The sequence below is a fragment of the Oncorhynchus kisutch genome, linkage group LG6 (assembly GCF_002021735.2).
Source record: "Oncorhynchus kisutch isolate 150728-3 linkage group LG6, Okis_V2, whole genome shotgun sequence".
Lineage (NCBI taxonomy): Eukaryota > Metazoa > Chordata > Actinopteri > Salmoniformes > Salmonidae > Oncorhynchus > Oncorhynchus kisutch.
The window spans coordinates 34,218,146-34,230,902 of record NC_034179.2 but is presented as its reverse complement, the minus strand read 5'-3'; the positions used below and the strand labels follow the sequence as shown (position 1 = coordinate 34,230,902).

General features: G+C 42.4%; 1 protein-coding gene across 1 annotated transcript in view; it reads right to left on the bottom strand.

Moving 5' to 3' along the window:
* The window catches only part of LOC109892737 (E3 ubiquitin-protein ligase RNFT1-like), a 19,655-nt gene extending 6,898 nt beyond the window's left edge, over positions 1-12,757 (bottom strand). The window contains exons 1-5 of the mRNA XM_020485482.2: positions 12,586-12,757; positions 10,485-10,960; positions 10,314-10,390; positions 8,472-8,572; positions 8,117-8,270 (exon numbers count right to left, since the gene is read on the bottom strand). Coding sequence (XP_020341071.1) covers positions 8,117-8,270; positions 8,472-8,572; positions 10,314-10,390; positions 10,485-10,960; positions 12,586-12,611 — 834 coding nt within the window. The 5' untranslated portion in view covers positions 12,612-12,757. The remainder of the gene's footprint in view (positions 1-8,116; positions 8,271-8,471; positions 8,573-10,313; positions 10,391-10,484; positions 10,961-12,585) is intronic.

The following is a 12,757-nucleotide window of genomic DNA, read 5'->3' as shown; positions in this document are numbered from 1 at the left end:
ACAGGTGCATACATTTGGGCACCCCAATAGAAAAATCACATCAATATTTAGTAGAGCCTCCTTTTGCTAAAAAAGAAAAACAGCCTCTAGATGCTTCCCATAGCCTCTAATGAGTGTCTGGATTCTGGATGAAGGTATTTTGGACCATTCCTCCTTACAAAACTTCTCCAGTTCAGTTAGGTTTGATGGTTGCCGAGCATGGACAGCCCGCTTCAAATCATCCCACAGATTCTCAATGATATTCAGGTCTGGGGACTGGGATGGCCATTCCAGAACATTGTACTTGTTCCTCTGCATAAATGTCCGGGTAAATTTTGAGCAGTGTTTTGGGTCGTTGTCTTGTTGAAATGTCCAGCCCCGGCGTAACTTCAACTTTGTGACTGATTCGTCAACATTATTCCCAAGAATCTGCTGATATTGAGAGGAATCCATGCGACTCTCAACTTTAACAAGATTCCCAGTACCGGCACTGGCCACACAGCCCCACAGCATGATGGAACCCCCACCAAATTTTACTGTGGGTAGCAAGTGTTTTTCTTGGAACGCTGTGTTCTTTTGCCACCATGCATAACGTCCCTTGTTATGACCAGATAACTCAATCTTTGTTTCATCAGTCCACAGCACCTTATTCCAAAATTAAGCTGGCTTGTCCAAATGTGCGCTTGCATACCTCAAGCGACTCGGTTTGTGGCGTGTGTGCAGAAAAGGCTTCTTCCGCATCACTCTCCCATACAGCTTCTCCTTGTGCAAAGTGCGCTGAACTGTTAAACGATGCACAGTGACACCATCTGCAGCAAGATGATGTTGTAGGTCTTTGGAGGTGGTCTGTGGACTGTTTTTGACCGTTCTCACCAACCTTCGCCTTTTGCCTCTCCGATATTTTACTTGGCCTGCCACTTCTGGCCTTAACAAGAACTGTGCCTGTGGTCTTCCATTTCCTCACTATGTTCCTCACAGTGGACACTGACAGCTTAAATCTCTGCGATAGCTTTTTGTAGCCTTCCTCTAAACCATAATGTTGAACAATCTTTGTTTTCAGGTCATTTGAGAGTTGTTTTGAGGCCCCCATGTTGCCACTCTTCAGAGGAGAGTCAAAGAGAACAACTTGCAATTGGCCACCTTAAATACATTTTCTCATGATTGGATGCACTTGTCTATGAAGTTCAAGGCTTAATGAGCTCATCAAACCAATTGTGTGTTCCAATTAATCAGTGCTAAGTAGTTACAGGTATTCAAATCAACAGAATGACAAGGGTGCCCATATTTTTGCATAGCCTTTTTTTCACATCTCATTTAATTTTATACAACTTAATATTGCTACACTAAAAATCTTTGTCTGGACAATACCCCAGTACTCAGCTTTTATTAGAAAATGAATGGCATGCCACTGTGATCATTTTCTGTGACGACAGAGTAAATTATTATGCAGCCTCAGAGGGGTGCCCAAACTTTTTCATACGACTGTAAATTCATGTATTATTTTCTACATTCATTTTTGCCACATTTATTTTATTACAGATACCTTAATGCATACTTTTTTATGTGATTATATTGAATAGTTTTCCTTAAAGCATAATTTTTTTGAGATGGCTAATGTTACTATCCCCACTACAACAACAACAAATACAAATAAGGAATTTTCTACTTGAAATATTTAATTGAAATAATGTAGAATTTGTGAATGAAGAATTTGTCTTGTACACTGCTCAAAAAAATAAAGGGAACACTTAAACAACACAATGTAACTCAAAGTCAATCACACTTCTGTGAAATCAAACTGTCCACTTAGGAAGCAACACTGATTGACAATACATTTCACATGCTGTTGTGCAAATGGAATAGACAACAGGTGGAAATTATAGGCAATTAGCAAGACACCCCCAATAAAGGAGTGGTTCTGCAGGTGGTGACCACAGACCACTTCTCAGTTCCTATGCTTCCTGGCTGATGTTTTGGTAACTTTTCAATGCTGGCGGTGCTTTCACTCTAGTGGTAGCATGACACGGAGTCTACAACCCACACAAGTGGCTCAGGTAGTGCAGCTCATCCAGGATGGCACATCAATGCGAGCTGTGGCAAGAAGGTTTGCTGTGTCTGTCAGCGTAGTGTCCAGAGCATGGAGGCGCTACCAGGAGACAGGCCAGTACATCATGAGACGTGGAGGAGGCCGTAGGAGGGCAACAACCCAGCAGCAGGACCGCTACCTCCGCCTTTGTGCAAGGAGGAGTAGGAGGAGCACTGCCAGAGCCCTGCAAAATGACCTCCAGCAGGCCACAAATGTGCATGTGCCTGCTCAAACGGTCAGAAACAGACTCCATGAGGGTGGTATGAGGGCCCGACGTCGACAGGTGGGGGTTGTGCTTACAGCCCAACATCGTGCAGGACGTTTGGCATTTGCCAGCGAACACCAAGATTGGCAAATTCGCCACTGGTGCCCTGTGCTCTTCACAGATGAAAGCAGGTTCACACTGAGCACATGTGACAGACGTGGCGTCTGGAGACGCCGTGGAGAACGTTCTGCTGCCTGCAACATCCTCCAGCATGACCGGTTTGGCAGTGGGTCAGTCATGGTGTGGGGTGGCATTTCTTTGGGGGGCCGCACAGCCCTCCATGTGCCCGCCAGAGGTAGCCTGACTGCCATTAGGTACCGAGATGAGATCCTCAGACCCCTTGTGAGACCATATGCTGGTGCGGTTGGCCCTGGGTTCCTCCTAATGCAAGACAATGCTAGACCTCATGTGGCTGGAGTGTGTCATCAGTTCCTGCAAGAGGAAGGCATTGATGCTATGGACTGGCCCGCCCGTTCCCCAGACCTGAATCCAATTGAGCATATCTGGGACATCATGTCTCGCTCCATCCACCAACGCCACGTTGCACCACAGACTGTCCAGGAGTTGGCGGATGAACAGGTGAATCGCAAACTGAGTGGAAATCATCCTCAATTACAGGGACACAATTCTGAATGTGGCAAATGTAACTTTCACAACCATCTTCCTGAAATTGAGAGCTGTAAAGGTTTACATAAAAGGAATTGACAAATGATGATATTGTAATGGGACCTTTGCATAAAACATCGTTAATTTTGAGTGCAGTTATAGATTTTCTCCTGTAGTTTCTCTTTTCAAGTGCAAAAAAGTAACTAGTGTTTTTTCCCCCCTCTTCAATCCATTTTGCTCTTGACCTTACAAAGGTGCCCTTTGCCAGATCCGTGTAAGTCTGTTCTAATTCTAGTTGTAAAGACCTGAACACAGACTCCTCTTCTTCAGATAGATTATCTTTCTTTAGAAAACGGTCAAGAACCTCCATCAGGAGCTAGCCAGCTAACTAGTCTTTGTTAGCCACGGCTACCAGTCTTCACCTTTAGCTCGGACACCAGCCAGCTTTAGCTCGGACAATACCTGCCAGTCTGCACAGCGCGATATCAAGCCAGAGCATATCGGACTGCTTCTCTCTACCACATCACCAGATTCCTGCCGCTCTGGATCATTACACCGGATCATCGCAGCTAGCTAGCTACAACCGAGTGGCTACTGTTAGCTAACACCTCTGGCCCAAAGCAAGCACCAGTTAGCCTTGAGCTAGCCTCGAACTAGGCCTATATACCAGCTAATTCTAGGGCTACAATACCTCTTTGCCAACTGTTTTGTGTATGTCCATTACATGAAATCCAAATAAAAATCGATTTAAATTACAGGTTGTAATGCAACAAAATAGGAAAAACGCCAAGGGGGATGAATACTTTTGCAAGGCACTGTAGATGAGTTGGGTGACAACGTCACGAAAATGATGTGCGCACTTCCATTGGGCATAAATCAGTCTGTTGTGATTCTGTATGGCCAGATTGCTAGCAAGAATGACACTGCCACATGGGGAATCATACCCAGCTAGCGCAGTGGATCTGGGCCGATTCCTTCTGAGAGTCAGGGCACTCGGCTGAGAGTCAGACTTGGCCGACGTCATGTGGGCCGAGTCTAGGCCGCCTTAGGCCGTATTACTTATGGCTAGGATGCGGGGATTGAGCTCAGGACTATTCCGGTGAGAGTAATCTGGCCCAAATGTATTACTTGGGGCTCGGGCCAATTGGGGCTACTCTCTGGCAGATAATTATATAAAAGGAGCCCGTGTAATCAACATTAAATTATTTATTTTTCCATTGTTTCTGTGATCAAAAATTACAATTTAAATTGAAATTAAATAGTAATTTAGTATTTTGATACTCTGTGCAAGGCAACTGATAAGCATTAAAAACTTTGAGGATGGAGCCTCCCGAGTGGCGCAGCAGTCTAAGACACTGCATCGCAGTGCAAACTGCTTCAGATGTTGGTTCAACACACGTGTCGGCCGTGACCGGGAGACCCATGAGGCGATGCTCAATTGGCCCAGCGTCGGCCGAGTTAGTGGAGGATTTGGTCCTTGACCCATCGCGCTGTATTTATAAAAATTTGCATCAAGCCAATTCTGGGGGGGATCGGCTAAATTCCGGTAGACGGAAACGACCCGATGTACTTGGGCCAATTCTGGGCAGTCATTCATTTTGATTCCGGACAGAGTCCGACACCGGGCCGATTCAATCAGTTCTGGCCCCCGGAAGAGGGCCGCTTCTGGGCCGATTCCTCATTGCTAGCTGGGTAAGTGGCTTATTTCAGCATGATTTCCTGTCAATGCAAATATGTCTAAAAATGTTGCTAACTAGCTAACCAACAACTGTAATGATGTATTTGAAACAACAAGTGGTCATTGTGCAAATGTATTTGTTTTCAATAAACATTGGCGATGAAATATAGCTTACATGTTAACAATCTAAACTGTTTTGCCACATGGTTGCACACATTTCGATTTTGTTTCCAAAGCGAGAGAACACAGGTATTGTGGTTAGTGAAGGGTAAGACAGTTGAATGTTAATCATGTTTAAGATTGAGTGAACTGCTAATATCATTAAGGAACAGAAATGATCCCCTCAATTCAGGTAAACATTATTTGCCTGTTGTTCATATTGTGTGTCCGCGTACAGTATATTGCTTCTGTGTGTGTGTTCAGAATACTCCATATTGCTACGGCACTGATACTATGCCATCTCTGTAATAACATAGCAGATCTAGGAAAGCAGTACTTTAGACAGCAAGGAAGAGAGGGGAGTAGACAGGACAGAGCAAGAACACATGAGAACATAGAGAGACGGGAGGCCCACACAAGACAAACAAGGCACATTCCTCTCAAGTAAGAGGAAGTAGTCCTTGCTAAACATTACCTCTCAAAAGAAGAAAGATGTCACTTCTGACATGTCCTGTGTGTATAAATTGTTAGACCTTGATATGTTCCCATCACTGAAGGCAATCATACAGGCCGCGCTGACAATCCCAGTTAACAGCTATGAGAGATCTTTCAGTGCATGAAGACGTCTACATACCTGGTTTAGGAGGCCAGTGACCCAAAATAGAATGCATCATGACAATTGACAAAGATATACAGTGGGGCAAAAAAAGTATTTAGTAAGCCACCAATTGTGCAAGTTCTCCCACTTAAAAAGATGAGAGAGGCCTGTAATTTTCATCATAGGTACACTTTTGAAAAATCCTGAAGAAAAAAAATCCTGAAAAATCACATTGTAGGATTTTTTATGAATTTATTTACTCCCTCCAAAGATTTTCTATGGGGTTGAGATCTGGAGACTGGCTAGGCCACTCCAGGACCTTGAAATGCTTCTTACAAAGCCACTCCTTCGTTGCCCGGACGGTGTGTTTGGGATCATTGTCATGCTGAAAGACCCAGCCACGTTTCATCTTCAATGCCCTTGCTGATGGAAGGAGGTTTTCACTCAAAATCTCGCGATACATGGCCCCATTAATTCTTTCCTTTAGACAGATCAGTCGTCCTGGTCCCTTTGCATAAAAACAGCCCCAAAGCATGATGTTTACACCACCATGCTTCACAGTAGGTATGGTGTTCTTTGGATGCAACTCAGCATTCTTTGTCCTCCAAACACGACGAGTTGAGTTTTTACCAAAAAGTTATATTTTGGTTTCATCTGACCATATGACATTCTCCCAATCTTCTTCTGCATCATCCAAATGCTCTCTAGCAAACTTCAGACGGGCCTGGACATGTACTGGCTTAAGCAGGGGGACACGTCTGGCACTGCAGGATTTGAGTCCCTGGCGGCGTAGTGTGTTATTGATGGTAGGCTTTGTTACTTTGGTCCCAGCTCTCTGCAGGTCATTCACTAGGTCCCCCCGTGTGGTTCTGGGATTTATGCTCACCGTTCTTGTGATCATTTTGAGGGTGAGATCTTGCGTGGAGCCCCAGATCGAGGGAGATTATCAGTGGTCTTGTATGTCTTCCATTTCCTAATAATTGCTCCCACAGTTGATTTCTTCAAACCAAGCTGCTTACCCATTGCAGATTCAGTCTTCCCAGCCTGGTGCAGGTCTACAATTTTGTTTCTGGTGTCCTTTGACAGATCTTTGGTCTTGGCCATAGTGGAGTTTGGAGTGTGACTGTTTGAGGTTGTGGACAGGTGTCTTTTATACTGATAACAAGTTCAAACAGGTGCCATTAATACAGGTAATGAGTGGAGGACAGGGGAGCCTCTTAAAGAAGAAGTTACAGGTCTGTGAGAGCCAGAAAACTTGCTTGTTTGTAGGTGACCAAATACATATTTTCCACCATAATTTGCAAATCAATTCATAAAAAATCCTACAATGTGATTTTCTGGATTTTTTTTCTCATTTTGTCTGTCATAGTTGAAGTGTACCTATGACGAAAATTACAGGCCTCTCTCATATTTTTAAGTGGGAGAACTTGCACAATTGGTGGCTGACTAAATACTTTTTTGCCCCACTGTACATACTAACACGCTTGGGAAATGTCTAATCTTTATGGATGGACTAACATCCTAGTACAGTGTAATATAACTTCAAACATTGTGAATATTTAGTTGGAGAAAGGATTGCATTCTGGTATGTAAATGTGTGTAAAATTATTACTACAGGGGTGTTGCAGGGGGTCTATTTGTTTTTTGTAGGTATAAATATTGTCCTGTAGCTAATTGACCTTGAATCTGTGATTTATTACCACAAATATGATAAAATCATGATTTAAGTGTATTTGGTGCCTGCGTTATTATTTTGGAACTGCACAGTGCGCACAGCATGACTAGCTCACATTAGTTAGCAGTAATGTGACCAACATCAACATGAGGCTTTTTTGTTATTGCCAATCAAATATTGGACATGGTTTAACTATTTTTCTTCATGGAAAATTACGATATAGTCATGCACTTGTATTTTGTACTTGCTAATAGATTTAAAAAATATATTATTGACACCATATTCCATTGAATTAATATTAAGAAGTGTTAATTATTTGCATCACAAAGAGCATGGAAGAAAGCAGCGAGATATGCAACATAGCGTTATGTTTCTGCAAAATGTTCACTGCTAGCGTGCGGGGCACTTCATTTCGGTCACACAGGATTCAGCCCCAGGTCTTCAGGACTGAGCCCCGGATGTTCTGAATGTCTAGTGACGTCACTGATATGGTCTAATTTCCTTGAAAGTCTACTAAAGTGAGACTTTGTCCTTGTGTGTTTCTTGGCCATTTACACTAACTAGGTTGTTTTTCAATGTTTGAGTTTGCCTCAACTGCTAGCGAAGACACATCGATCTGCACACTGTCACTGATGGTTTGCTTGAATTCCCTCATAGCCACAGTAACCTCCCGCCCTTAAAGGGAGAGCACAGGACATTTTTATCTGTGATATTTTGGTCAAACAATTTTTTTTGCAATTTACTACATCACTACAAAGCATGTCCATCTGTTTTTTTTCTTGTTTTTTTGTAATTTATTGCAGAAATTTTTTTGGGCAAGTAAAAAAATAAATACTGTATGAGTGGCTAGATTGGCCAAACCCTCCACTAACTCGGACGACGCTAGATTTTTTAAAATCTACCTGCCACAGTGGCTGGTGGACTAAACGTTGGTTTTAGGCCCTGATTTTAACTGCACCATGTCCAGGACACTAGAAATTCTGTTCAGGCCAGTACCTTTTTAGCCAACGAGCCCGACTGGGCCTTATCAAACACCTGGAGAGGGAGAGAGAGCATCCTTCCTTGCTTACCTGGGCTCTGAATGTCACCAGGTTAGATGGTAGCAGTAGGATAAGGCACTTGAACCCCATGAAGAAGAACTTGAGCATAAAGTTGGTGACACCCACCGCCCATAGGACCTCCCAGAAACCCAGGGGTTCAACAGCTGGGCTCAGGAAAATTAGGCTGAGAAAGAGACAGGGAAAGATGAATGAGAGGATGTGGATTATGTATTATGCTCCCAGTCCTGATGTTTTTAATGTTTGTCAGTTTTGTGTATTAATCATACCACGCTGTGAAGCCAAAGGCAAATTTCCACATATTGTGTATAATTATTTTGATTCTATTCTGGTCTGCTGTGAGCATGTGAAGTAAGGGGAAACTTACCAATAGTAAAGTGACTCAGCGAGAAATGTGTAGTAAAGCAGAAGTGTGGAGGACGCCAGGAAGAGGAGCAGCCATACGCACTCTATTTTTGACCGACGATCCTGAGGAGAAATACACTGAAGACGATCAGATTCAGACTGAGGAATGAGTATAAATTAAAGCAATGGATGTATAAATTGAGAATATACAGAACCAGTCAAAAGTTTGGACACACCTACTCATTCAAGGGTTTTTCTTTATTTGTACTATTTTCTACATTGTAGAATAATAGTGAAGACATCAAAACAATTTAATAACATATATGGAATCACATTGTAACCAAAGCAAGTGTTAAACAAATCAAAATATATTTTATATTTGAGCTTCTTCAAAGTAGCCACCCTTTACCTTGATGACAGCTTTGCACACTCTTGGCATTCTCTCAACCAGCTTCATGAGGTAGTCACCTGGAATGAATTTCAATTAACAGGTGTGCCTTGTTAAAAGTTAATTTGTGGAATTTCTTTCCTTCTGAATGTGTTGATGCCAAACAGTTGTGTTGTGCCAAGGTAGGGTTGGTATACAGAAGATATTGTTTCTTTAAGACATGAAAGTCAGTCAATCAGAAACATTTCAAGAACTTTGAAAGTTTCTTCAAGTACAGTCGCAAAAACCATCAAGCGCTATGATGAAACTGGCTCTCATGAGGACCGCCACAGGAAAGGAAGACCCAGAGTTACCTCTGCTGCAGAGGATAAGTTCACTTAACAGCCTCAGAAATTGCAGCCCAAATAAATGCTTCACAGAGTTCAAGTAACAGACACATCTCAACATCAACTGTTCAGAGGAGACTGTGTGAATCAGGCCTTCATGGTCGTATTGCTGCAAAGAAACCACTACTAAAGCACACAAATAAGAAGAAGAGACTTGTTTGGCCAAGAAACACGAGCAATGGACATTAGACCAGTGGAAATCTGTCCTTTGGTCTGATGAATCAAAATGTTAGATTTTTTGGTTCCAACCGCCGTGTCTTTGTGAGGCGCAGAGTAGGTGAACGGATGATCTCCGCATGTGTGGTTCCCACCATGAAGCATGGAGGAGGTGGTGTGATGGTGCTTTGCTGGTGACACTGTCGTGATTTATTTAGAATTCAAGACACACTTAACCAGCATGGCTACCACAGCATTATGCAGCGATACGTCATCCCATCTGGTTTGAGCTTAGTGGGACTATTATTTGTTTTTCAACAAACACCTCCAGGTTGTCTAAGGGCTATTTGACCAAGAAGGAGTGATGGAGTGCTGCATCAGATGACCTGTCCTCCACAATCAACTCAATTGAAATAGTTCAGGATGAGTTGGACCGCAGAGTGAAGGAAAATCAGCAAACAAGCACTCAGCATATGTGGGAACTTCCTTATTTTTAACCTTTATTTATCTAGGCAAGTCAGTTAAGAACAAATTCTTCTTTTCAATGGTGGCCTAGGAACAGGGAAAGAACGACTGATTTTTACCTTGTCAGCTCGGGGATTTGATCTTGTTACTAGTCCAACCCTCTAACCACTAGGCTACCTGCCGTCCTTCAAGACTGTTGGAAAAGCATTCCTCATGAAGCTGGTTGAGAGAATGCCAAGACTAGGCAAAGGGTGGCTACTTTGAAGAACCTCAAATATAAAATATATTTTGATTTGTTTAACACTTTTTGGGTTACTACATTATTCCAAATGTGTTATTTCATAGTTTTGACGTCTTAACTATTATTCTACAACGTAGAAAATAGTAAAAACAAAGAAAAACCCTTGAATGTGTAGGTGTGTCCAAACCTTTGACTGGTACTATATATTTTCTTCCATTAGTGACTTACCTGAAGAAAGACTTGGGTTTGAATGTTCTTATTCGCATAAAGAAAAGTTGTAAACAAGCCAACTCCAACAGCTAGACCTGCAACAAAGTCATGGAAGAGATGTCAGATAACCTTACTAGATAAATAGAAAATTGTTCCTGACTGTAAATGTTATAATTACCTGAAACTTACCTAGGGCATGCTGGATGACTAGTTTAGCACCGAGGATGATTATGAAAGGAAGACTCTTCTGAACCCAGCGGAAGAGGTAGCGCAGTTCTGAGAACGAGGTGCTGGGCTCCCCTGACTCCAGATCAGCATCAGCTGGGTCTGTCTCACTGGGCTCACTGTGAGAGTGCTGGTGTCCCCCACCATGTGAATGGGAGTGGGAACTGGTTCTGGAACTGGCTCTGGACCTACGGGATGATGCCCCTCCTCCTCCTCCACTGGGCTCCCCGGGCCCACTGGAGAGAATAGGTACCCGGACTTCATCACTGGCCTCTGGGATGACAGAGCCCCCGGTAGCCCCTGCTGGTGTCCTGGTCAGTAGCTCTGGCTGTATAGTCAGGGACAAGCCATTTCCTGCCTGATGGGCACCTACCTCGCTGGAGTTAGGTTGCATCACAGTTGGTGATTCCCTCGATTTCAACGTTCTTCTGGAATCACTCCTTCAACAAATAAATTGTTTGAGGTAAAGAGGAGAGACAGAGGATATAGCCTAGTTATAACGTGCAGGTGCTAGCTAACAATCTTGCTAAGTTAGCTAGGCCTAGGAGAGAGTGGGGTAAGTTGAGACAACATTGTTTTTAGGAAACAATAGACTAAATTAATAATTTAACCAAATATTTAGGAAGATATCATCATTTCATGGAGTCTGAAGGAAGTAACCACATGGAAAAAGTGGTAAGCAAGTGAGGTCCAAAAAACGGATTTTCACCAAGGCAAATTAACATATTGTGTTAGTAGTTTCATGATGCTTGTATCTAAACCAAAGTACAGAATTGTAAGATTGTTCTATAAACCTTTTTGAGTCTCTATAAGCTTCCATATGAGGTCATAAACCTAGCACGAAAGTGCATCATTGTAGCTGTGTGGGCTAAGATAGTCAAATGTTTGTCTTGGGGTATTCTTGTCTTGGTGTTTTCTTCCCGGGTGTAATGCAAGACATTATTGCTGGGATATCAGGTAACAACAAGGCCTGACCTATGTTAAAAGTGTTTAAAAAGGTACAAAGTGTTTGTTAGGTGTTAAGCCTGTGTTAAAAGGTGCTTAGAATTATTAAAAGACAAATAAGCGATTCTGATGAATTGTGTTTGGGGTACGTTTTTTGGACAAGATATGTTCTCAAAACTGTAATGTTTACATTAATTCTGATTATTTCCAGGGATACACAACATCCTGAAATATATGTAGGTATCGTTGTTAGAAATAATACTACAGTATATTCCCCGTGATGGAGTGATGCTGAATGTAAAAACAAAAATCGCTAAACATAACCCACTCTCCCCTACTAGCTAGACAGCTGCTTGTGGCAGATAGATCTGCACTATCATCTCGAATTTATGTGCTTTCCCGGTAATACACTGGTGTCCCCAGTGCACCAGGTCGTACATAAAGCATCCTCCATTCAGGCTACAAAGCATACTTAATTAACTAGATTGAACTAGATTAACTAGATCTTAATTAACTAGATTTAATGGCAAGCCGATCCCAAAAAATGCAAAAATATCTGTCTAAAAACACAATTTTCCACCAGCACTTTCGGATGTTCGGACAATGTAGGTTGCACACCGCGTTCAACCGACTATTGCGCAGATCTACCGGCCACATACTACTAGGTTACTCCCCTACTAGCTAGCTACAGGTTGTTATTGACAGCTTAATAACGTTAAACCATTGTAACGCAGTCTAGCTAATGTTACTTGGGCTGGCTAAATTACAGTCAAAGATTCAGGGCTGTGTTATCACCAGTAACGTTATATCAATACCCACTTTTCTACCAGTCTAACAACTGTTTTCTCTTTTGTTTACATAAGTAGTGACAATTAGCTAACGTTTGGTAGCATTTAGCTAGCGAAACATAACTTTGTGACAAGCTGTCTGATCAACATTACAATTGACACTGACAGCTCTTTGGCAAATAGAGGCTGTTGACACTGATGAGATTAATGGCAGTTACTATAGCTAACTGTATATTGTTCGTTAGACTTCAAGTGACAAATATTCTCTATCAGCTAGCTAGGCTAACGGTATGTCATTTCATTAGCAATGCAAGCAAAAAGGCTTTAAGTACCTGTCATACTGAGTCCGGAGTTTCATGATAAGCCACCGTTCTCCATCTAATACGCAAAATTAACCAAAAATGTAAATAAAATAAACGATCTAAAAACAAGCTAAGCCATAAGCCTATCGTTTGGAAGACATCTTGAATACGACAGGCGGCAGCATCAGCGTCGCGAACTGAC